This window comes from Sebastes fasciatus, chromosome 6 (assembly GCF_043250625.1).
Source record: "Sebastes fasciatus isolate fSebFas1 chromosome 6, fSebFas1.pri, whole genome shotgun sequence".
NCBI lineage: Eukaryota > Metazoa > Chordata > Actinopteri > Perciformes > Sebastidae > Sebastes > Sebastes fasciatus.
The window spans coordinates 23,117,822-23,143,929 of NC_133800.1; the positions used below are offsets into that span (position 1 = coordinate 23,117,822).

At 40.7% G+C, this 26,108-nt stretch overlaps 3 protein-coding genes across 4 annotated transcripts in view; 2 read left to right on the forward strand and 1 right to left on the reverse strand.

Annotated features, from left to right (window-relative positions):
* Positions 1-172: 172 nt before the first annotated feature.
* Positions 173-12,770, forward strand: LOC141769474 (histone-lysine N-methyltransferase SETD1B-A-like). The gene is made up of 18 exons (XM_074638564.1): positions 173-312; positions 510-662; positions 2,350-2,454; positions 2,537-2,807; positions 2,901-3,013; positions 3,137-4,195; positions 4,315-5,043; positions 5,141-5,257; positions 5,345-5,423; positions 5,538-5,731; positions 6,976-7,111; positions 7,207-7,611; positions 7,909-8,913; positions 9,436-9,602; positions 9,684-9,809; positions 10,991-11,110; positions 11,357-11,494; positions 11,584-12,770. Exons 2-18 carry the CDS (start codon positions 525-527, stop codon positions 11,755-11,757), a joined length of 5,076 nt encoding a protein of 1,691 aa, XP_074494665.1. The 5' UTR covers positions 173-312; positions 510-524; the 3' UTR covers positions 11,758-12,770.
* A 144-nt stretch (positions 12,771-12,914) lies between these two features.
* Positions 12,915-17,438, reverse strand: LOC141769473 (4-hydroxyphenylpyruvate dioxygenase-like). Its single transcript, XM_074638563.1, has 14 exons — positions 17,376-17,438; positions 17,185-17,211; positions 16,988-17,050; positions 16,587-16,691; positions 16,255-16,297; positions 15,443-15,525; positions 15,223-15,312; positions 15,006-15,109; positions 14,824-14,901; positions 14,110-14,272; positions 13,947-14,018; positions 13,738-13,860; positions 13,367-13,483; positions 12,915-13,217 (listed from the first exon to the last, which is right to left on the reverse strand). Exons 1-14 carry the CDS (start codon positions 17,376-17,378, stop codon positions 13,107-13,109), a joined length of 1,182 nt encoding a protein of 393 aa, XP_074494664.1. The 5' UTR covers positions 17,379-17,438; the 3' UTR covers positions 12,915-13,106.
* A 3,037-nt stretch (positions 17,439-20,475) lies between these two features.
* LOC141769476 (uncharacterized) overlaps positions 20,476-26,108 on the forward strand; it is a 32,870-nt gene continuing 27,237 nt past the window's right edge. Inside the window, exons 1-2 of one of the 2 annotated variants that reach the window (XM_074638566.1) lie at positions 20,476-20,586; positions 23,229-24,165. In XM_074638566.1, coding sequence (XP_074494667.1) covers positions 23,259-23,933 — 675 coding nt within the window. In that variant the 5' untranslated portion in view covers positions 20,476-20,586; positions 23,229-23,258 and the 3' untranslated portion in view covers positions 23,934-24,165. Of the gene's footprint in view, positions 20,587-23,228; positions 24,166-26,108 lie in introns of those variants that run through there. The other variant, XR_012594300.1, reaches the window with a different exon arrangement.

Genomic DNA, 26,108 nt, shown 5'->3' on the forward strand with positions numbered 1-26,108 from the left:
CATGACATAATGTAATTATTATATACATGTACTTCACATGATTTTCTATATACATTTTTATTAGAGTTATTAACATATTATTGTATTATAAAGCTGCATAGAAACACACCTGTTACCTGTTTACCCACCTGTTCCTCCAGTTTATTGTGTTCTTCCGCCTCATGGAAGGATCTATATTCCGTCTCTGTCTTCCTGGCGGAGGGATCTATTTATCCAACCTGGGGCGAAGAACTGTAAAAAACAAAAAAACACCGATAATCACCACCGCTTTTCCACAATGTTGCTCCACCAAAGGATACAACTTTTGTACAGGTAAGCGAGATAAACATGTTTTTGTTCGACTTAACTTGAAGTATTTTGACATGTTTCGTGTTACAACCTGTTATTATATCTTTAGAGAAGAGTAAACAGGTAACAACAGGTGATGCTCTCCATCACCTGCTGGGGCGTGTTACAGCTACATATTGTCGTGCTATAAATAAGCATTATGTATTGTGTTGTATTTGCAGGTTTTGACGAATGTAATGGAAAGCGAAAAACAGACTACAGAGAGAGAGACACCACCTCAACACTGGAGAAGTTGCAAGTTGATAATTGACCCTGCATTGACAGTAGGACTGTATAAAGTGTACCGTTATGATGGACAACAATTTAACTTACAGGTGAGCATCTTCAAATATCTGTTTATTGTCTGTGTTTCATAAGATAACCGCCCAACAACATATTTCCCCTGCTATAATATAATACATAGCACCAAACAGGGAATGAAATTAGCACCTGCCACCAACATTTCAGGTCACCAGATTTTCCTTATATTAAGAAATATTATTTTTACAAAGCAATTCTAAAGCCTAAATTAAATATATGGTAACACTTCATTTTACAGGTCCACACATTTCATGGTTATTTATTTATTTATTTATTTATGTATTTGTTTATTTATTTATTTATTTGTTTATTCATTTATTTATTTAAAAAGGATCCCCATTAGCTGATACCAATGGCACCAGCTAGTCTTCCTGGGGTCCGAAATCAAGTACATTAAATGTATCACATACATACTATATACAACATCATATTTGTGTTACACTAATAACATTGAAATTTCTCCAAACATATATAAATTTCACATTCATACACATCTTCCACAACCATTTAGCCCCAAGGCCCATCATCAGGGAAAAGGAACAAAAGAAAAAACATACATGACCAACAATGACTGTCAATCAGCTGCTTAAGTAATGTATCCTTAGATGGTATTTGAATGAGGATTTGTTAGAGGATTGACGGATGTAAAGAGGGCAGCTATTCCAGTGATTGATGGTACTATAAATTACCGTCTTTTTTAAGGCATTAGATTTTGGGTGAGGTAACATGATTTGGCCATCACCTGCTGTTCTTGTGAAATGACTGTGAACGTCCCTGCATTTGGTAATTTTTATACAGTAATTAGATGACAATTAGCAAGTATTTGAAATTTCTTTGGAAATACTGCCAAATTACCCCCAATATTTACCTATAAATTTATTGAAAATTACTGTAAACATCATTTAATAATTATATTTCCCCAATAGCTGGTAATTTATTTAATACATTTCCAGGAAAAGAATACAAAGTTAATTGATATGCTTTATTTACATGTCTGCTGGTAAATAAATGATAATTAGCAAATAACTTCTTTGAAATTTTTGGGGAATTACTGCCAAATTACCCCAATATTTACCTCAAAATTGATCGGAAATTACTTTATTATAAACATTATTTAATAATTTTATTCCACTTTTTCCCCAGTAGCTGGTAATTTATTTAATACATCTCAAGGAAAAGAATACAAAGTGTAATTGATATGCTTTATTTCCATGTCTGCTGGTAAATAGATGATAATTAGCAAATAACTTCTTTGAAATTTCTTTAAAAAACTCCCTGAATCATGACATTAGCTACCAGGTTATATCTGTGTAGACAATAAGTCACACAATGGTGAGATTTGTGCTGATCAGAAGTGTCTTCTATTAGTTTTGGTATTGGAGGTAAATATTGGGGTAATTTGGCAGTAATTCCAAAGAAATTTAAAATAGGTTACTTGCTAATTATCACCTAATTACCGTGAAATTTGCGGACCTGTAAAATGAAGTGTTACCAAATATAGTCATGCATTAAGGTTAAATGATATATTCCATAATTCTACAGTCCGGTACCACTGACTCAGTGTTTATATTTGCACACCTCATATACACCTCAGTGTCTGACCTGCCACAGTGGCAGGTGAGGAAAAAGGTTAATTCAGACTCTGGCGCCAAACAAGCATATGTTTTGCATGATAATGGTGGGTGTTGTTTACCTCAACAGGTTGAGGACTTAGGTCTGTTTCCTGTGGAGACAGTCAGAGATCCCCGCGTCTGCCGCCTGTGGAGCAAAAGCAACAAGACTGACCTTTTGACTTCTAAATTTAAGGTAAAGTCACCATAATAATAATAATAACAATACTGATAATGAATAATAATGATAATAATAATAGTTGTTGGTGTCGTTTCAGGTTGATGAATGGTATGTTGGCCCTGTTCCTCCCAAAGAAGTGACATTTTCCAGGTTGAACGACAATGTGAGGGAGGCGTTCTTGACTAATATGTGCAATAAATATGGCAGCGTTGAAGAAGCGGAAATATTCTACAATCCCAAGAACAAGAAGCATTTAGGGATAGCGAAGGTCGTCTTCGACACAGTGAGGGCGGCGAAAGACGCTGTCCAGCACCTCCATCAGACGTCAGTGATGGGAAATATTATTCATGTGGAAATTGATCCTAAAGGTAACACTGATTTTTTAGAAAACCTCACATTTTTTATGTACTGAAAGTAAAAAATCTTGTAGAATTTGTTGATTAATGTGCAACCTTCCTCAGGTGACAACAGGGCACGATATCTCCAGCTCCTCTTACGTGGCCTTTATACTCCTTGGACGCTACCAGTGGTTAGCAATGAGCAAGCTATTCAAAGCTTAATCGACAGTTTGCTGGTAAATACTTTAAAGCTGCTTATAATGGGGAAATGATCATCGTGTATTCAATATTTATAAACCAGCCGTATTTGAAAGATAATATTTCTCAGCTGTTTTGTATATATTATTCATCTCTTGCAGGGCAGCGCTGCTTTGCAGCGACAGGGGAGTATCTCCAGCCCCATCAGCATCGCCACACCCCTCTCTCTCGACACAGCCTACTCCAGTATTTGGCAGGATACGCCTTGCAGCTTTGGGCTTACACCACATTCTCAGGGAACCCCCCGCACTCCTTGCCTGTCTGCGACTCCTCTCTCCCAGGACTCTTGCTACTCCAGTCTTCAGGCGACTCCAGTCCTCCAGGGCGAGCCCTCCACCTATAGTGTTCACAAACCTTTAAGACGAGAGCTCTGCTATCGTAAACCTGCGAGGTATCACAGGGGATCCGGCGAAGTCTCAGATGTCAGCCTGATTTTGAAGCATTGCCAACCACAGGCACCACACCCCCTCTCTTCTCAAATACCAACTAGCAGCCAGCAGCTTGCACTGTGGGGTCACAATGCACAATCATCTACTTACAATAACGCAGAACCTTCCTTTACCTCCCCGGGTCAGGAGTCCAGAGACGTGGTCACCGCTGACTCTAAGGCTTTACATCGGAACAGCAGCTCTTTCAGCATCCTGAGCATTAATTTCACAGCTGAGCGGCAGACAGCAGCATCCTCCCCACCTCATGACCATGCATGCATAACAGAACTATCTCCATCTGCTGGTAACTGTTCCTCTAGCAGCCCCCAGCCAGAGGTAGAGAGTTTGGACTCCCGCATTGAAAGTTTGCTGATAAACAGCCAGAGTACTGACCCCTCATACTTTGTTAGAAAGACTTTAGAGGCTGATGTGCTCTCTCAGGACAGCCCAACTTCACCTTACGCGGCTAATACCTCCCCTTTCTCAGATGACTCACTTGTTTGCACTCCGACTTTGTGTGACTTCACAACCGGCCACCAGCGCTCCTACAATGACCACAAAGATGTCAGTCCAACATCGCTCATTGAAAACGAAGAGGATGAAACTACTCAAGCTGTTTTGTTTCTAACAAGGAGCTCCCAGTCTCCATCTGATTTCACACATTTTGAAAGGAGGGCTCACGTAAACAATGGAAAAGAGGCAGAAAGGTTCCAGTCGTTCTCATGTCCAAAGGTAATTCAGATCTCTACACACACACACCATGATGCCAATAAAAGTAGTAGTTATTATGTTGGTATAAAAGTATTTATGTTGTGCTGCGAGTCATTCAGATTCTTTTGTGTCTTACTCAGGAGCATCATGGAGCAAATGAGGCTAAGGAGCACTCAAATAACAGACTATTTTTGACACCCGCGAAACAGAACTGTCTTCCTCAGCCTCCATCCTTTTCTCTCAATAGAACAACTCAACTCCCTACCTCCATAGCTCCTCCTGGCATTAAATCTGGATGTTCCCATCCACCGGTCACCCCTTTCCCTTTCCCCATACCTCCCTTTCCCCCATCTATTCCACCTCACCCACCTCGCCTGCCAAATGGCACCATCCCCATCCCACCTCCAGGTTGGATCCCACCTCCAGGCCATCACACCGGCATTCCCATTCCTCCTCCCCGTTTTCCACCTCCTCCGTCTATTCCTCCCCCACCAGCGTTTCTTGGACCCCCTCCGGCTTTGATAGTGCCGCCTTCTGTTCCACCCCCTGTGCACACGTACCCCTTACCCATGCAGCCTGTGGGCCCTTTAGATAAGGGGAATCCTCCAAGTCATGGCAGTGCACCTTTACCATTCCTTCGACCACCCTGGCCCGCTCCGCCTTTTCCCAGGTTTAACCGCTTTGTGCCACCACCGGACTACCAGCTTGTGCGGGAAAACCCTCATAAGCTCACAGTAGAGAAAGTTTTAGAAGTAATCATAGATGAACTGAAGTCAATCATTAAGAAGGACATCACGCGTAGAATGATTGAAGGGATCGCTTTCAAGGCATTTGAAGACTGGTGGGACTGTCAAGAGAAGAAAACAAAGGTAAGTTCTTTATTGTCTCATAAATGGATGAAGAAACACATTTCTGTGTCCTTTTGGAGCCAGTAGGTTCATTGTTATTGTTGTTTTTATTCATAAGATACAAGTTCCTCCTTTGAAAAGTGGAGCAGGGAATGTTGAAGAGAGGAACAAACAAATAAATCCCCGCAGTAACATCAGTGGCCAGGGCAAAAAACCTCCACTGCCGTCCTTCAAGGTAAACTATTCTGCTTATATGAAACACACCAACATCTGACCTCTGAGCGATTTATAACTTAATTTAATATAACTTATTGTTATGCAGGTAAAAAGGAAAAGAGACGATGATACTGCTACATCAGAAGAGATAGTAAATGTGTCGTGTTCCGCTCATGACAGCTCTGGTCAGTGCTTTTCATACAATTATTAAATTAACCCTCATTTACTTTATATATATTAACTCATTTGTCTATTCTAGACTGTAGCTTGATCAACTGTGTTGCTCTCTTTCCATGTAGATGTGAAACAGGGGGATGACAAAGCATCTGAGAGAGCCAAACGCAGACATGCAAGACCACATGCTCTTGACAGTGATGATGATGATGATGATGATGATGATGAGGGGAGAGAAGAAGATAGCACACTTCAAGATGAAGAGACAACATCAGATAAAGTGGAGGCTATTGTGCCAGTTGATGATCTTCAAATCCTGGTAAATAGAGATTTTGCATGAAAAGTAATTGTTACGTTGAATGAGAAGGACTCGATGATTTTACTGGTTCATAAAAGTTGTGGCCACCAGGGGGCATCGGTTTGATGCAGTCCAGACAAGATTTTCCTTTTTGGTATTTACTGAAATAGACAAATAAGGGTGTGTGTGGTTCTGGAACAGAGATAAATGACCATAATTAGTATAATGTACATAACAAGTTGTAGCATACATTACAGGTATACAGAGAAACACCTACTTTTCGAGGTTATATCACATCAAAACAAATGAACATCTTCTACAGTATTTGTAAGCTACAGAATCCCTCCTTTATTCTTTATGGAATAAATTAGCTGGCAAACATCAGATTCTGTACTCTATGCATCCATCCAATATCAGCAATCTCACACAGTGATGAACTTTGCCTACATTGTGCAGAGGACAGCAAACTAATAAATTGCCTAATTAAGGCTCTTAAGGCTTGTAAAGCAACACTGACATTAATATACAACGTTGGTATACATTAATAACATGCACGGACAGAATATAGGCAATAATAAACATTTTGGAGACTATTATGCTCGCCATTACACAAACAACAATGAACGCGCAGCAATATATATCGGACTAGATTGCTGTGAAAACGAACACAATGTAAACATTATCATGAGATAAAACTAACAAACATCAGGTTTACTTACTGGTTGTTTGCACGCACACAGTCTTGAAAAAGGAAACCCAGAACGGAGCACAGAAAACATTATTTAACCTTCCTAATACACAATCTCATTACAAACACTGCAGTCTTTTCGTGCTGGCACTCTTCTCCCAAACCTTTTCACAAAACTCAATGACGTTCGTCTTATTCCGTAGATGAATATCGTCTGTCCTCTTCCGCGAGCAGGTTAGTGCCGTTCCTGCGTGGCTGCTTCTCAGACAGGAGTCTTCCTTCGTCACAGTAATAGTGAAATTACAAAAAAAAAACATAGGTCGGAGCCAGTACTTTGTTTTCAGTTTTTAATACAAATCTTTCCTTTCAAATTCATTAAATGTTGTCTTGAAATAAAAGTCTTACATATACTGTATTTCTGTAAGCAGCTCTCAATCGGCTGTGATTGGTTACAAAAAGTTGAAAATGGTTATACAACTTTTCCAGAATCTATACAAAGTATTAATGTGATAAACTGTCTATAACTTGAAAGTATGACATTCTTAAGACTGCATAATATAACTTGTGCTCTAATTAGTGTGACAGAGGTGATCGTGATGATGATGACGACAGTAATCATCCTGAGGAAGAAAAGGAGTTGGTACAAAAACACACAGAGGATGAAGATGCTGTCATCTTCCAAACTAGTGATGGAGTGCAGTGCTTAGATAGCGGTACGTTAAAAAGGTCATACATACAACATTGAACACTTGTGAATAATCACATACCTATGAGTAAATATTTGTCTTTCTTTTTTTTCCGATCATAGAGACTTCTTCCGGGAGCAGCTCTTCAGAGGAAAGCGAGTACTCGTCAGACTTCGACTCCTCTGACTCCTCGTTCTCCTCAGAGAGCTCGTCCTACTCTGACCTCAGTCCGGAAGATGAAGACATGGAGGAGGACGACGGCAGGAGTGACGAGTGTATAGTCATATCGTCAGATGAAGAGTCGATGGAGCTCGAGTCCCCCGTCACCCCCTCAGCCCCGCTAACCCCTGGTGCTCAGCTGGAGCTGGACTTGCAGGACTGGTCAGACTCATTTCATAGGGAGGAAACCGAAGAGAACCAGTACACGTTCTGTCAACAAGACACCTGTGACTTGGATGTCATGATGGAGCTCCAAACCAGCGAACCCCAGGACCATCTACAGCCCCTGTCACCTATAGGACTTCCAGGTTATATGTCCAGCATGCTATATAGCAGTAGATGGAAATAGTTTATAGCATTAGGACAGTTCAAATAATGTTTGGTGTCAGACGAAAATTGCATGCTGAATTGGCATTCAAAAAGTTTCCATTAGATCCCAATTTTCTGGCCCCTAATGGGGACAAAATCAACAATAAAAACATTCAAAGACATTGTTTGACACATGTATAATGCATTAATCCTCAACATGCATGATTGTCATGTATTGATAGAAAACGGTGGTGAAAATATGATTTGTAATATTTTCTTGTTATTTATCCATGTAGCAGCGGAGCCGCACCTTGACGTAGAGATGGAGAGCCCTGACTGGATGGAGGAGTCACTCGGGAACGTAGAAAACCTGAGGCCACTCACTCCCACTGGCTGCTTGCTGGACAGTGACCCTGACCTTCTGATAAGAAGCAAACCCACATCCCCAGCTGTAGAGGAGGTGGAACGACCACAAACACCAGGCAAGGGGATAGTGGCTGAACTGGAGAGTGAAGACTCTGCCAATGAAGTCCTCTCCCTCTCTCCAACGGGCACCGAGCTTGTTCTAGCTCCCTCTTATACCCCGTCCTCGTACCCATCATACCAGGATATGCCCAAAACTCCTGGTAGAGAGGATAGACGTGGATGGACTCGGTACAACTCTGGGAGAGCTCCAGCAACACCAGGCAGAGAGACGACCATGTCAGAAGGTAGCACAGTGATGTGCCTAACTCTTAGCAGCCCACCTCCTGTGCCATGCCTGTCTAGCACTCCATATATCACAGCCCCAAAGACTCCTGGAAGAGACATAATCCTACCCCGAAGAGCCATAGTCCACAGGAGGAAAACGCAAATGGTGACGACCTTACAGCCCCTGTTGTATGATTCTCTCGGAGGCTCCCCCATCTCAGTGTCCTCTTCATGCAGCCTCTCTGAGTCTTCATCTGAGGGCATGTGGATCAGTTCAGGTGTGAGAATGAAGCCGTTACAGGGACTGGAGAATATGCCCGGGCTTCTGGATGAGGAGAATAGGAGAGAGACAGAGAAATCCTTATTAAAGAGGAGATGGAGAAACCGTCATAGGCGGAGATCACTTCAAAGAATCACTGGTTGTCTCTCCTCTCACAGTCATCCTCGCGGGTGGCGTTCACTCTGTGAGGAGAGGAGGATACTTCATAGTGTTTGGAAGGAGGGCCTGGATGAAGAAGATGCAAGGCTGCTGCAGAGTACATATGACAGGCTGCAAGCACGGGATAATGGCATTGGGTGGATCAGTGACACCATGTGGATACCTCACCCTCATATCCTTTTTTAACAGAGTTCCATGTTGAAATTAAATTAAATCAAAGTGAGTTTCCAGTAAGTGAACTCAGTAACCGATAATGTATGAATAAAGAGGCGAAATACCTCCCCCTCCGGTGGAAAAAATATGTACGGTAGTTCGCTGAGCGGTTTCACACAAAACTAAATGATACTACAAGAAAGCTACGACAAACAATGACTTTGTTGACTTGCAAAATTATGTTTTAAATTGACAAACATCATGTGTGTGATTCATAGCGCAATTCAAACAGGATAAAAAATTATTTGTCTCTCACCGTTGACTACTGTTCATATTTTTTTCCGAAATAAGGTCCCATGGTGGTCCACCAGAAGGGGCGAGACTTAGCCTCTCTATTGTTATTATCTTCAAGGTTGTACTGTACCATGCACAAATGACTGAGATTAATTCCATAATGTTACATATGTTATATTTAAATACTAATATTTTTAAAAGAAGTCAAAACCCTAACAATTGCTTGACGTCTTTAACTGCTGCTCACTGACTAAAGTCCTCACAGAGAAGAGTGAGGAGCACAAATCCTGGCAGCCAAATCACAGGACCGGCTCTGCTCGCTGCGAAGGATTCTACAAAATCAGCAGGAAAGACAAAATGAAATACCTCAACAACACAAAGCTGGCCACTGAGCTTCCGTCTACGAGTACTCAGGTATGAACGAGGGGGAATTGTAATGATCTCAGTGCCCAGTTTATTCCATCCAGTGCTTGATATCAACATATGTTTCAGCAGGGAAGGTGCATCCCAGCCCAGCAACCGACCTCACTGCGTGCTGGATCTGACTTCAGGTCTGAACAGCGTCGCCTGCTGTCCTCTTTCAGCTGTGATAGTGACCTGGTCAAGTTCAACCAGCTGAAGGTAAGCAAATTATTAGTAAAGATCATAGACTGTATATAAAGATGGACGACATGACAGCTCACCAAAAGTGAAACCAAAACATTTTGATCGCCCCCTTGTGGCTGGCTGCAGTATAGCTCATAAAGCCCGCCTCCTCCATGTTAGTGGATGGGACATGAGCCAAACTAAAAAGTCAAAGTACACCACAAATACATTTTTCCCAGAGATGGTTTCTGTCATTTAAGGTAGTTCTTATCACGCTGACGTATGTTCAAGTGTTCGTTTTTCTGATAAGTTTGGTTTTAATTAGTTATTTGATGCTATAAAAAGGGGTTGACACGTCATGATTGGCAGCTGTGAGTCTCTCTTGCTGACAAGCTGCGGCCGTGTTCGGCCGGAGATTGGTTTGGGCAGGTGACCTCGATATCGCGGCTCCACCGCCTGATCACTACTGCGCAGACTCTAGCTCCAAATGACGTAAAAATCTCAAGATAGCAGCGTCCGTATCCGGGATATTTTGGCTTCACTTCTTTCACTTCTGTACAGTGGGAGGAAGTGGAGACGTGTCCTCCCTCTTTATATACAGTCTTTGGTAAAGATAAGTACACTCAACTGTAAAACCCTGACTTCAACTTGAAAGATGTCCAAGCAATTTGATATGAATTTGTTGTCACATGCTAACACTCCTAAACTGCCTACTTGACTTGTCTGAATAGAACAAAAACTAATGAAACCATTTTTATCAGTGTGTAAATCCATGTCTGTTAAATATAAATTGGATCATATCTCATCGGCTACTGTTTGGGTGTTTGTATGTAACTTTGTTATTACAACTGCACATCCCCACATGCTTATATGGGCAAAGAACAGTTGTTTGAGCAAGGTCATATGAATACCACTAACTTGGGTCAATCTACCCAAATCACAAAAATAGCCCTGGTGGTATCTAGCCATTCAGATAGCTTTCATTTTTCTGCTGAGATTTGTTTTGCTCAAAACACTGAAAAGGCTACATGTGAGACATTTAAAAAGCTCGACAGTAACCCGTCTGTCCAGATGCACAGACCTTGTTAGAGTTTTCTACCCGAGGACAAACACAGTAATTGAATGATTACCTGGAAGGAGTAAACTGTCATGTCAGTGTCTGCAGCAGTTGGGAGCCTGTCTTAACAAATGTCTCATTTTGTCATGATGTATATCAGTTTCGAAAGAAGAGGATTCGTTTCAGCCCGAGTCATATTCATGAGTGGGGCCTGTTTGCGATGGAGCCAATAGCAGCAGATGAGATGGTGATTGAGTACGTGGGCCAAATCATCAGACAGGTAAGACAAACTCAAACTAATGACAAGACTTGGAAATATATTCATAATGCACCAACACTTGGTAACAAATGTCTCTGACGAGCTTTTAAACAAGCCACTTTTCCCCTGTTTGTTTTCTCTGAATTGGCCCAGTGGCCCACTGGGACCCACTGGTTACTCTGGGTAATTTCCAGGAGTGTGAGTCGGGTGACAGTGATAAACAACACTCACATGATTAATAGGCACATCTGTTTTCTTTCTTCTTAGGTCATCGCTGACATGAGGGAGCAGAGATATGAGGAGGAGGGCATTGGAAGCAGCTATTTGTTCCGGGTTGATCAGGACACCATCATTGATGCTACTAAATGTGGGAATTTAGCCAGGTTTATCAACCACAGCTGCAATGTGAGTAGTGGTTAAAAGGTTGATTCTAAATAAGATCAAGATTTGTTTAATAGGATCCTTAATGCAAAATAACTTTTTTTGTCTTGCAGCCAAACTGTTATGCAAAGATCATCACTGTGGAGTCCCAGAAGAAGATAGTGATATACTCCCGGCAGCCGATAAGCATCAATGAAGAGATCACATACGACTACAAGTTTCCCATTGAGGAGACAAAGATTCCTTGCTTGTGTGGAGCAGATAGCTGCCGGGGCTCCTTGAACTAAGCTGATTATGTCAAGATCCAAAGTTGCCTGAGGTACTGCACTATATAAACACAGACCCTGAAGATGTGCAAACAACAGAGAGAAAAAACACACACAGAACTAAAATAAAATTACATAAAATAAAAATCCCACCCCATCTAACAACAGAAGCTGCTAAGACTGTTAACATACACATTATAAATAAATATTACAAATAAATATGTACCTGTATGCATTGCACCTGCACGCATGAGCAAGCATATAGACATTGTACAATAATATGGCAAAGAATAAATGAATTGCACGGACAGAGTAAGCAGTTAAGACAGTTGGACAATTGGCTTCCTGGGAAAATGCATCAAAGTCTCTGAAGGAAAGAGTGCAAAGGCTCCACATCCTCCAGAATTTGTCTGATTTATGATTGAGGTCATGAGTCAGTTTCTCCAAAGGGAGGAGAGCTGTGATCTGTGATAGCCACATGTGGACCGTTGGGACCTGCGGAGCAAACCATCGCAGCAAGATACACTTTTTTGGCAAAAGTAAAAGAAGTGTTAATGAAGTTTTAATGACTGTATCAGAAAGATCATTAGTGGTGTGGTTCAACAGGTAAAACGAAGGAGACATTGTGTATTGTTTACCGGTAACCTGCTGGATCACAGAATGAACCTCTTTCCAAAATGTTTGGATGTGATCACATGACCAAAACAAATGGATAAATGTACCTTTTTGTATCTTACATTTAAAACAAAGGAACATTTTCTGGAGGCAAATAGGTGGAAACATTTATGAACACATGGCAACCACTGTTTCTGACATTGCAATTGTCAAACATGGAGGGAAAAATGGGCACTCCAACCGTCACTTGAAGGGTCACAATGAGATGTCTGCTGACTTTATCGTCCAAATGATAACAAAAGTGTATAGTTAAATGTTTTCATTTATGAGAGCTTAAATGGTGTTTTGCTTGAGTCAAGCTTGTATCAATAATATTGGTTGTCTTGTTAACATTTTATAAAAAGAAAGCGTTGCATTATGATGAAGTTGTGATGAACTCTTCCTGATAACTGTTACAAACTCATAAGATGATCTTTCATGGACATCAGGAGAGATTATAATGAAGTACTTTTCAACATAAAATAAATATTACATTGTAATAAAACATGCAAGTCACAAAAAGATCAAAGAAGAACAAGTTTAATAAACATGATTTGTGCAATTTTATTGTATATCTCACAATATTAGAGCATTGATGCACATTATTAGTATACAACTTAAAGGATAAACGGGACCCTCAACAGAAAGTGTCTTTTCATAGTTAATTGATAATAATACTGACTTTTCATAACTGTAAAGCAATTATAACACTTGGATCACATGTTCTTTGAAACTCCATTTGGTGTCAGGATAGTCAGGTTTCCTCTAGCGTGTTGTTCTGCTTCGATGGCTTCAAAAAGAGACTTGAAGTTTCCTGCACCGAAGCCCTGTGGATAAATCATGTCTTTAAGATACTGATTTTGCAGCAAAGTCAGTCCTATCCCCCAGCCCAGATGTTATGTTGAGATATAGAATAATGTGCTGTATGTTTCCCTTTTCCCTGTAAAAGTTGTCATCTATGCAGTGGCGCCCTCACCTGGTGGTTATTTCTCTGAATGACTTCCAAGAACACAGTGGGGCGATCCTGAACTGGCTTGGTGAAGATCTGAAGTAAATAGCCATTGTCGTCGTAGTCCACCAAGATCTTCAGCTCCTGGATATGAGTAAGATCACAAGATAACATTTGTCATATGTAATGAATTGCTCCATTTGGTTGTGGTGAGGCTGAATCGTTGACTCTGTATGTTATCTTTTTGTACACTCATAGAGCAAATTATGTTCTCAGACTAAAACTAGTACAGTAGTTTCTAGATATGGACACAGATATAGTTATTGCTTTGACCAAACATAATAACATGAGGCTCATAGATGCATCAGACCTTGTTAATATATGATCTTAGTTCTGACCTGCAGAACATCCAGGTCCTCTGAGATTTTGACCTTTGAGGTCTTCAAGTTCTCCCTCAGCTGTTTGAAGTAGGCGTCTGGCACAGACATGAACTCCATCCCACGCTCCTTTAGGTTACGAATCTGCAAACAAGGGATTCATCGGAGATTTATTGTTGCTGCTTTTCGGATGAATCCACATACAAAGCTAAAGAGTTTTGTAGACTTACTGCAGTGATGATATCTGATGTGTTCATGGCTATATGCTGCACTCCTGGACCCCCGTAGTACTCCACATACTCCTGTGAGTGAAAATGTAAGGTAAGGATACCTGTTACATTATTGTGTAAGTAAATTGTTTGTAATCCACGTATGAAAGTGTGAAGAACATACCTGGATTTGAGACTTTCTCTTCCCCATGGCAGGCTCGTTGATAGGCATCTTCACGGTCTCCTCGTAGTTTGCCACAACAATGGAGCGCAGGGCACTGAACTCTGTCTGAAGCTGCTTGTCATCCACTGACCAGAAGCGGTGAAAGAGAAGGTTTCTTTGATACCTGTTAGATCGAGAGCCACAGTGGCGTAAGTTCAAACACCATATGGTGGGTCGAACAGTCCTGACGTGCCACTTGTAGTGTTAACATACCCTATGTTGAATAATTTTACATGTTTAGTGTTTGTGTTTTTCCTGCATAGCCAGCACAAGTTGTAGTTTAATTGTTTACATGCCCAGAACTGCTGCTAAACATGAATGAGTGGCTTTTTGGAGTTATGCCGGTTCAATGAGGCTTTTCACATCTAAAAACCTCCAGCCTGGTTTACACCTTCTTTCCAGTATCAACCAATGAGCTCGCTTTGAACTGCCTTTCCCCACCTTTTCATGCCTTTATGATGGGGTCAAAACAAGATCCAGATGTGGGGAAACTACTGGAGGCCCACTAAAGAAAATGCAAAGTCATGCTGACCACTGACTCGTGCCAAAAAAACAACAGGGTTATGCAAGAATCAGACATGCTTTGACTCCTCCTCTCATCCACCCCTCTGAAGAGCAGATATGTTATGTGTCACACTGCATGCTTTCAAACTCTCTACAAGAAATAGCCATTACCAGTCCACCACTGGGACCATCTCAGCATCTGGTTGGTTTCCCACAACGTGATCAATGAAGTTCAGTTTTCCACTTGGTCTGCGTGGAAGAATGGAAGCAAAAGCATACAAACATTGTAGTACATTTTCTGCTATTCTGACTTCATCGTCTTATAAGCATTATAATGACTTATGTACACTCACAGTTTGGCTAATAAAGGGTCCTTGAACAGAGGGGGTTGGAAGCCTGGCAGAAACAACCCACTGTATCCGGTCCTCTCCACAAACGTGTGTGTGGTGTCACCATACTGCAGCAAACAAAAGCAAGTATACTATTCTGAATTTTTTTTTTTTTTTTAGGACATTTTCAACTTGGTGACTAAATACTCAATGTAAATTCATGCTTAGTGAAATGTCTTACCGTTTGAAGCACGGCCATCCTGACTTTACCACACTTGTCCTCCAGGGTGCAGGGCTCCTTTACAATAACTGCGCCTCGCTCTCTAGCTTTCTGTGAACGAGGATATATGGTAAGTGAAAATATGAATCTAATAGCATTCATTAACAGCAATTAAATTTAAGTTCAAAAGCTTAGAAAAATAGCTGAGAATGCACATTGAAATGAAAACCTGTAGCGTTACCTCCACAAGGAAGTCACAGTCCTGCACTGTAAAGGCAACATCCTTCACTCCATCCCCATGTTTGACTAAATGATCTCCCATCTCTGACAAAAGATGAGGAAAATGTATTTAGCCACACAGAGTCAACCATTCTGTTAATATTATTGTGCATCTTCAACCCTTTAAGTGTCTAAAAATATGATTTAAATGCATTTTTGTATGTTTTATTAACTGACTTTTGCCAAATGTATAGGGATGATTCGTAAACAATAATAGATCTGTGATGAACTCTAGTCTTGTGCACACTAAAATTGATTATTTGGAGTTAATTTGACAAAAGCAAGTCAGGATATATCAGGAAATGTTTTGCATAATTATTTCTTGTTTTGTTGTTTTTACTGATAATAAGGGTATAATTATGGGAGCCAGCAGGCCATTTTAAGGTATCAAAATGTATTTGAGACATAAAACGTTTTTTTTGAAAGGATGAATAAAATAGTGAGGAATAAAATCATGACATAGTAAGTACAATTAATGAAAATCCAGTGTTTTGTTTCCTTAAATATGTGCAATAATCAAATAGAGTGATCTGTATTGTGACAACTCCTCTTTTTGCTGTCTCAAATAAATCTGTTTTATATTCCTGGAAATTGTAACATCTTAAAGATGATTTTCCTCGTGAATGCCAGATACGTTGTTGAAGAAAAAATCCCAATAGAACTTAAACATTATAGCCATATGTAGATATTATTAATAATGACATTTTCCACAAACATAAATAACTACTTCAGCTATGCGCACACTGAAAACCCAGATCCTGATCAGCGCTGTACCTTTGTTTCCAGGATTGAGGGCAGATGAAAACACATAAACGATCTGTGAAATACAAAGTGAAAACATTAACTCTTCCTCCCTCTATCATTTCATTTACACTGTACAAAGTTACCAGTTGAGTCCAATATAGCTATTTATTGAAAGCTAGTGTTTCAATCCACCTTACTCAAGAAAACTATACATCATGTTGTGTAATTCTACTAAACAAACACCTGCACAGAACAGTATTTGTCATTTTTGTTTAATTGCACTAAACAAAATGTTGCTGTTCCCAGTGTTGTAGTCTCAAGGAGGATGTGTGCTGTACCTTCAGGCACTAACGATCCTTTACCTTGTTTTGTTTGACTGCATGGGACACCACTTCACGGCTGCCTGTCTCCAAACCCTGGTAAGCAAAAGGTTCAAATCCCAGCTTGTTGCAGTAATATGATGCAGCCTGTTGAAGACAGCGATTTTTACTCAACAGAAAATCACAGGGAAGTCTCTTATTAAATGTAACAGTGAACAGGTTGGCATTAAACTTTCTGATAGTGCCATCTCCTGGTGGCTAGTGAGGCTTGACTCAGTTTGTGCTGCTGGAAATTTAGTATGTGTTCTGGGGGTTTACATGCTTCATCCCCTCCACCCCTCAGGAGAACCAATAGCCTCGCTGAGTCTACCCCTCAATCTGTGTGAAAACTTGGTCAGAAAAAAAATAATGAATGTGTCCAAAAATCTTATGAGTTAACATACCTGTTTTGCATTTCCAACCCAGAAGGTCAGATGATCAAAGCAGAGGAACCTGCCCTGCTCATGCTGGGGACAAGAACAAATATTTATTTTTTAAATTGTGTTGTGTGAACCGATACAGAGCCCCTAAGGGGACATGGAGGAGAAATTCAAATAGATGGTATAAGTAAAAAGCCTCTGTTCAGCATTATGTTACATACCTTTTCACCTTTATCTGTGTATGTTGTCTGTAATCAGAAAAGCACATCATAGCGTAATTATATAACAAAGAAAAAGAACAACCATGCTGAAGTACACTGACAGATGCTACATCCAAATACAAGGTGTCTTTATCACAGGTAATAATAGAAAGAAGCCATCTGAAATTATTCAACAGTGAAAGGTTACTCACCATCTTGCTCCCGGTGACCTGACTGTCAGAATGAAATCAACAATGAACCTCTGAATTGAAAAGCTGAGAGGGAAGTTTCTAAATCCACACCCACCGGTGAGGAGGAGGAGGGAGAGTGTTGATGTTCGGTGCACTTTTGCTGTTACACAATGATGACTTAGGAAAACAAGTCAACATACCTCAGGTCTGTTGACCTGTAGACCTCATTATCACTTAATTCATTGTCAGTTTGATGCTACCGACTTTGCTTAGAATAGATGTCGTATCAAGAAATGTAACTGCTTAGAGACTTGGGAGTCAATTTTGTTTTGCAAATTGAATGGCTTCCCTGCTTCATAATGCATCCTTAATATCAAACAATATTTTTATCTGCAAAGAAGATACATGAAAACCTAGTTTGTCCACACAGATGTAGAATTACAGCTGACCATATGTTAGTGTTTAGGGCAGAGAGGAGGCTCACTCATGCAGGACTCTCATTGGCTCACAGGGGTTGAGCTCAGTGAACACTTGAAAATGCCCCCATCCCACTGATCCTCCAGCGCATATGGTATTCCAATAATTGTGATTATTTCAGTTAAAGAGTTACAGAAAAGGATGCAAAGCTACTTTATACTATCTTTGTAAAAATGTGATACATCTAAAATCCATCCGTCGTGGTTGTACTCTGTTTTTGGGAAATTTTAGGTTGAATTTATGGGTTTCAGCTGGTGCCAAAGTCCCACTGACGGGTTTAATTTGTGCACATTGTTGCAGATTGCAACCAACTGAGTACCTCTCCGCTCACTCCTCCCTTTCCAAGACTTTGTCAACGGGGGCCAACGAGTGCAAAGCCATGGTAACGCCACTCGCCTCGCTCAGAGGTCATCCTTACCATAATAATACTACTTTAGGAGCAACGGAAGTCAGACGGCGGCTGGCGGTATACCACGGTATTGCCCTCTGCTGCTCATGTTTCACAAGTGTGTCAGAGACGGTAGCCTTCAGGTGATGTAAAAACGTGAAAGTCCTTCGCTAGAGCCAGTGTTTGGTTTGGCCGTTCTTGGCTACTGTAGAAATATGGTGGCGCAACGTGGTGGACTCTGTGAAGAGGACCCGCTCCCTATGTAGATATACAGGGCTCATTCTAAGCTAACAAAAACACAGCGATTCTTTGTTTCAGGTGGTTAAACACTAATGAAAAAATAGTTCAAAATATTATATTCCATTTCTGCTGATAAATCCCCCGAAATGTTACATGCTGTTCCTTTAAAGGCAACAGTGCAGCATCTGAAAAATGTACAGAATCAGACTATATCAATTTATTATACTATATACCTTATGACATAAGAGAACAAAAGACAATATGAAAAGATATGTTGAATTTTAACTTGAAAACGAGACCATACCGTCGTACAGAAGGTGCATCAAATAAATATACAACTACAGCTTCTAGTTGCAGTATTATATAGCAGTCCTCAGTGTGAAGAGCAGACTTCAGAGCTGCTCGGAAAGGCACCACTGCAACACCAACCACAATCCAAGCAGGACCAATCTCCACATCAATCCCAACACCAGCAACTCCTGCAACAATGATTACCCCTAAATCAATGAAGCACGCAAGGACAGACCATTCACCAATCACCTCTGCACTAAACTTTAACTTTATGGTCCAAGGAAACAAACAGAACAACCTTGAATCTAGCTGAGTTAAGCTGCACTGAGTGAGCACCTCTATATGGTAACCCCCCTGTATGACAGACACAGAGCTAAGAAACACCCCTAACTTGCAGACTCAAAGACAAGATTGCTATTATTTTCCGTCTAAACTCATTGTTTTATGTGTTATGACAATATGACTGTATGTCACAACTTATGTGACAGATGTGCGTGCTTTTTTTTTTATATGTGCCACGTACCTTTCATCCCATCACTTCCAAATTCACCATTAAAACGGCTTGGACGTCTGACCTTTGCACAAGATATTTTTAATGGGTGGGGCCAGAGGGTCAATGGGGATCAAGGGAGGCTTGGGGTGAAAGCAAAGAGGGATGGAGTACAGGGGCTAAAGTCTCAGGGATCACGGGAGGGTCAAGGACAAAGGTTGTATCATCCAAAGGTGCGCTTTGTTCTACAGTAACCATGGTCTATTTGTGCGTCTCACATGGAAAAGCAGAGAGTAAAAAGAAGATTGAGCAACAAGTATTACACTTAACAATGCTCTTAAAGGAACAGTGTGTAACATTTAGGGAGATCTATAGAGTAATGCAGGGATGACGTATTTTTGTAGGCCAAGTTAGAATCGCACGGGTTCCCTCGACAAAAAGCCAATAGGATCTTTTCCATTAGGCTTTGGATTAATGAAACAATAAGCTCTGTGGCAAACAAACGTTTACGATATTTAGACTTTTTGTTCCGTAAGATTTCTCCACAAATGAACACCATTTTCATGATTTTTGAAGGGTAAATGCGATCGCCAGAAGTAAAAAGCTATGGTTACACGGCTATACACGAACAGTTGACTTCCTGTCACCACCACTAAACTAAAGGCGGACTAGTGATCGGCGTGATGACTTTTAGGTGCCTCATTTGGCCACTTGTCAGCAACTGCCTTATTGAAGACACTTAAAGGCTATTTAGGGGTATTTACTGATGTATTTTATGTCGTAGAAAAAACTTTAAAATCTCTAAAGCATGTGGTAACCACACACCTCAGGTATCTAACTAAAAACCCATTCAAAAAACCCATTGACTTCCAGACGAGGGAACAGGAAGTGCTAAAATGCGAACTCATTTCTGTGTTTTAGGACTCATTCCTGCAGCACTCTATACAAATGGAATATAATATTATTAAGTATGTTTTCTTTAGTGTATAATCAGCTGAAACTAAGAACCGTTGTGTTTTCGTTAGCTTAGAATGAGCCGTTTATATCTACATAGGGAGCGAGTCCGCTTCACAGAGCTGGCTTGACTCTCTCGCCTACAGTAGCCCAGAACAGACAAACCAAACACTGGTAACTTTTCCTGCTTGGGCCCAGAGTCGCCATCACTTAACTCAGCCGCCAGGAAACAAGTTACTGGAAACCTGTGTTGGTCTTGAGGAGCTGCTGCATTTATTTCTGTGGAAGTTTCAATAAATAATGTCTGGACAGGATGGTGGAAGGACCAGAAGGAGCAAACAATAAATGTTTTCTAAGGCAGACATCCACTGGCGCCCCTGACAGGATTGTTGGTGAGATTGTTGTCTTCTAATGACCTATGTGGCCATTGTTCTTTTTTTTAATTGGTTCTCAGCATTTTATTCAGTATACAATCCATATTCTCAGATTTGTATTCAATATTGAATATCCTAAATGTCTTTTCTTGTAACCTGGCTGTAAAAAGGTGCAAATATATAGTTTTGTATTTTGATAAGTATTGTACAGTGAAAATTCCCACTAGGATTACAGTTTTTCTCAATCACTTTGGCTCATTTTTCGAAACAGTCTTAACTTTACCACACTCATGAGCTTTAATGTAAAGTCATACACAGTGAACAGCAAATATGTACAAAATGGCATGTATCCAATGCAAAAACAATGAAAAAAACTGCAGCAGTTCAGTAAAAAACAACAAGTTGTACCTCCTCGGTACGTAACAACATGTCATAGATATTTAGGGAATATACCTACATGTATTTCTGACAGATTTTGACATTTAAATGGATCATTTTGCATGTGATGGCGCAAACAATGAAAGAATGTTTAGAAGTTGTGAAGAGTTTGACAATTTCAGTCAACTCATCAGTTTTAATCAGCAAGGCGTGCCAGTGGTTATTGTGTAGACTTAATCTTTTGCACACACGTGTCAAAACACGTTTTATTTGCTTGAATGAATATTCAAAGAAATTAAAATCTGTGTGAACAACAAACTAACTGCTGAGCATATTGTTTTCCATCCATCCAGCCATCCATCTGCAACCGCTTATCCCGTTATTGTTTTGAAAAATATAATTTTTATTCAAGAATTGAGCCAAAGTGAATGAGAGAACCTGTAACATGGGAGTCTTTGGGCGATTGACTCGCTTTTGGAGCCAGCCTTGAGTGGCCATTTGAGGAACTCCAGTTTTTTAGCAATTCCGTGTTGGCTTAATTTTTCAGCATCGCAGGGTGCCACTCGTAATCATCTCAGCTTTCGTTCTTCCCAAGTGCATCTTCTTCACAACATTTGAGTCATGAAACAAAGCACCATTGAGCTTAACAAGACAGTCGGTGCTGTTGTAGCTGTATGGTACACATATGAGGCTTCTATCTTTTTTGTTATTGTCGTTTTTCTGTTTTCCTTCTAATTTCTCAATAGCTTCTAGTATTAACTGAAAAATGTCTGTGTTTGTGTCACTGGCAAAATGTCCAATCTTTTTACAGATGTAACATTTCTTGTCATCTTTGCCGTTCCCTCTGCCTCCTCCTCCTCCTCGTCCGTAGTTCTGTCCCCTGCCACGGCCCTGGGTGTGACTTAGTCCTTGGTACATGGTCTTCACTTGACTATGCTTTTAGCACTTTATTTGAAAAACGAAAAAGTGTATCATCAGCTGCACAAAAGATTTATCAGGCTAGCAGAACACAGTTTTCAGGATGATTTACTGATTTCAAATGCAAGCTAAAAGAATGGATTTTTACTCTGAAGAGCATGTGAGGGCTTTAGTTTACTAAAAGTTTAAATTTACCCTCAACAAATCATACAATTGAGCTAAAAAGCCCCACTACAGTAAATCACATAATCTGAGTTTGACATTTGTTATTGTTTTGTTTTTTAAATTGGTCCAATCAGCCGGAATCTGTAAAGTGGTACATCATACTGAGTAGTTACTAAGTAGTCCCTTCATGATTATGTGTGAGTCAGCTTAAAGAAGACATGGAGCTGTGTGGAAGAGGCAATATCTCCAAACACAAACATATTTACGTCTCAACACCTAGCAAATCAATATATAGTCTAAAAATAAATTGAAACTTGTAGAGAAACTGAATTGTAAAGTGTTGCCAGTAGCCTTTTACTTTAAACATATTTAGTCAGGTAAACATGTTGAAGAGCTTTACTAGAGTAATACATATTTGTTAGTTGTTGTTACAGCTCCACATTCCAGTAACAGCTCACTAATGAGAATTTCGAGCCCTCCCCTCAGTGCTCCCACTGCGACTGTCCCTGAAGATCTTTGTTTTTCATGCTGTCACCAGGAGGTTCGCTGTTGTCATGGGATGCAACTACACAGACACACGCAGACAGAGGAACACAATGTGCCGGATTAACTAATATCAGCTGCTTTACATAACTGTAGCTATTTAATTTAATGATGTGACATGGGAGGTGTTGTTTGTTGTAATTGAAGTGCCATTGGAGAGAGTTGCAGTTACATTGAAGTACGGCTTTATCAGAGCAGATGCAGTTTTTTTTCCGGCTTTTGCTTGTCTCATCTACTCTGGTTTTTGATAGATTTTATATTTGAACTGGTTTAAGTTGCATTGCTGGTGTCTCACCACAATGTTTTAAACGTTATGTCATACATCATGTTGCATTACACTAGATTGTATAGGCCTAAATCCCCTGGTGTTCAGTCTCTCTAAGGACAAACACCTCAGTGAATCAGGTCCTTCCCACGGCAGCACTCCCCACATAATTGTAGTAGCTCAGTCCAACGGAGCAAAACCGCTGTCAAGACAAGAATTGAAAATGAGCGCGTTATCATCTGAAAAAAATCCAAAAATACTGGTGAATGGTGAACGACAGGAGCAACAGCAGGGCGAAGGGCAGATCTCCTCTGTCGGTCTGTATGATTTGGAGGATGGCGTCACTGCAGAGAAGGAGACACAAGCAAAGGTGCAGTCTGTTTTCCAACAGGTGCGTAACCAGATCAGATCACAAGTGGGTATGAAGGCCCCGAAGAGCAGCATAATGGAGCTGGTGCAAAGAGTCAAAGACAGAGAAACGGAGATTGCGCAGGTGAACGGTGAACCTGAGGGCAAGGATGTCAGCAGTGAGGAGAAGAAACCAGCAGAGATGCTGATGGATGAGAGCAAAGATGAGATGGATCTAAAGGAAGAGGAGCTGTGTGCAATTTTTGAGAAAAAGCTCGAGGCTAGCGGAAAGGCCTTAAAGGATGAATTTGAAGTGCAGATTTCTCAGGTGCGTAACGAAATGCAGGCCTACACTGACAAGGCTCTGAAAGACTTGGAGTGTAAGATGCAGAGCTGGCAGTCCCACGATCTACAACATCCCAAAGAGCAGCAAGAGAGCAAAGGTCCAAACAAGATACAGAAGACTTCAGCTGCTCCTTCTCTGGTGTCCAGAAGAGGAAGAGTCCTGACTCGGACCATGACCACCATCATCCCTAAGACCTGTGCCCCCGTCATTATTGGCCCGCGAGCCAAATCAGAGACACTGAGCTCCTCGAAGGGTGCAAGCTCTCGACCCCTACTGAGAGATCCAGTGCTCTTCCTGCCAGGCAACAAGCCATGCCAGAGCCGCAAGCCGCTACTCCCAGCCTGCCCACCACTGCATCAGAACAAAAAGCCTGTCTGGCCGAAAGGTAAAGCAGGAAACTGAGTCAAGTTGGGAGACAAAGGAAATCTTGATTGTTTATGCAACCGTCCGGGACCAGGACCAGAAGCATTCAGGTTGAAATTGTTCCATTTATGAATGAAACCTCTGTTATTGCTTCTTCTTACCTATGACCATTACTGTACTGTACCTGCTGCTACACTACTGTCCAGTTTATGATTTGCTGAAGGGGCTGTTACAACAGCACTTTCAGCCATATTACTACTGTTTTGTTGAATTAAAAAGTAAGGAAAAAAAGTTTGGAAATTGCGATTATAATGGTCAAAAATAATAAAGCATCTTGTGAGATTTTGAAAGGAGATTTTCCCATTCACTTCAATACAGTCAATGCATTTTTGTCCCTTCAAACAAGTTCGATTGGGAGGATTGTGATCAGCTCTGGGGTCAGTATTCCCCAGGCCTCAACAAAAATTATCCTATATAAAATCCAGGCTCTGTAAATCATTTTAAGATTATTATAACTCAAAAGGAATGAACGATATTCTTAAAAGGGGACATATGCTCAATTCCAGGTGCATATTTGTATTTTCAGAGCATGTTTACATGTTTAGAAAACACATGATTTTTCTCATACGGTCTGTCTGAATATACCTGCATTCACTTAATCTCTTTAAGCCCCCCTCCCGAAAAAGACCCATCGTCTCCTCTGATTGGCTTGCAAGAAAAATATGGTGCACCTTTGCAAATGTAGTTCTCAAACTGTGGGTAATATATTCTAATAAGGCTGCGAATTACTTAGGAACTGGGTTGTCTTATTTTACAGTTTGTCCAGATACCAAAATGAATGTGCACAAGTACTGAAAAAGTGAGTTTTTCATGATATGTCCCCTTTGAATGTGTTAAACTGGCCCGTTTAAATTATGTAACAATAATCTCATTGCCATATACCAGTAACCAAATATGCAACAAAACCTTGACAATATTAATAATAAAAAGTATTTTATTAAATATAAATAAAATTAAATAAATAATTATGTATTCAATTTAAAAATAATATCAATTAAAAACTTGTTTTAAATGAAAACTTTTACTTTAGTACACGGTGTAACTTGCCAATTTACCGTTGAGGAAAAATATTTTTGGTAATTGTACAATCTGACCAACAGATGGCAGCAGTTCATTTATATGGGCTCACAATAATCCCATCTAGATTAATAAAACTCCTGTGTCACCTTCCTTGCAGAGAGTGATGAAGCAGTTTTATAACTGAAGGACTGTTGTACCATAGCTGCAGTAGAGCAACATGAAACTATTTTTTTAATTCATGTTTTGTCCTGTGCAGCAGTCATTTAAAAAGTAGATTTGTAGCTATGTATGACTCTGAAAGGCTCTTATCATTGAGCAAATTGTATAATATCAAAATTGTGATGGGGCAGTAAAGAGTACCTGACCCATAAAGTCACCGATTTGAAGTTAGAGCCCAGCTGGAAGGTGAAATAACCTCCTCCATTACTACGTTCTACAGTCTGCTGCTGCTCCCCAGTGACTGCAATGAGGACTGCTGCTGTACTGATCAGCTCCCAGGAAAGAAGACGTCTAACTATAATGAAAAGATGAAGGGGGGCATCATGCAAAGTGTGCAAAACCATTTGACTCCATTTCGACTTTGATGTAACTTCCTAAAGGCAGATTCAAGATTTAAATTTCTTTGATAAAATTATCTTTTTTTTTTTTAAAGCATTTCCATTTACACTTGCACCCTGTTTATGAGGGTGGAACTTGTGCAAGAAAGGTGATCTGAACCTTGTCGTTTACCTCGTTTTTACTCGTGGAGACCTGAGCACCTGAGTGCTTCCAGCAGCTGAACTGGCACCGGGACCAGCCAGTGACAGGAGATGCATTTAGCCCTGAAGAAGGCACAGGAGCCGTGTGCCTCTAGGCGGGCCCTTCACAATGGAAGGGATAGAGAAGGATGTGAAGAGGATCTTTGTGTCTAAGGGATGATGGGCCCTGAGCGACCATATCCGGAGGGGACGAGAGCCCAGCACATTCAGGTCTGGCCAAGCCACGCTGTCCTCGGAAGCAGCATCTCTCGCCTAACGATATCCACCAGCAGCAGGGCTCATTACTATGCACCAGGCAGCCAAGTTCATGGTTTTCCTAGATAGATGGACACATATGTTATAAGTTTAACCCCAGTCTTTGCAGTGTACTGTACAT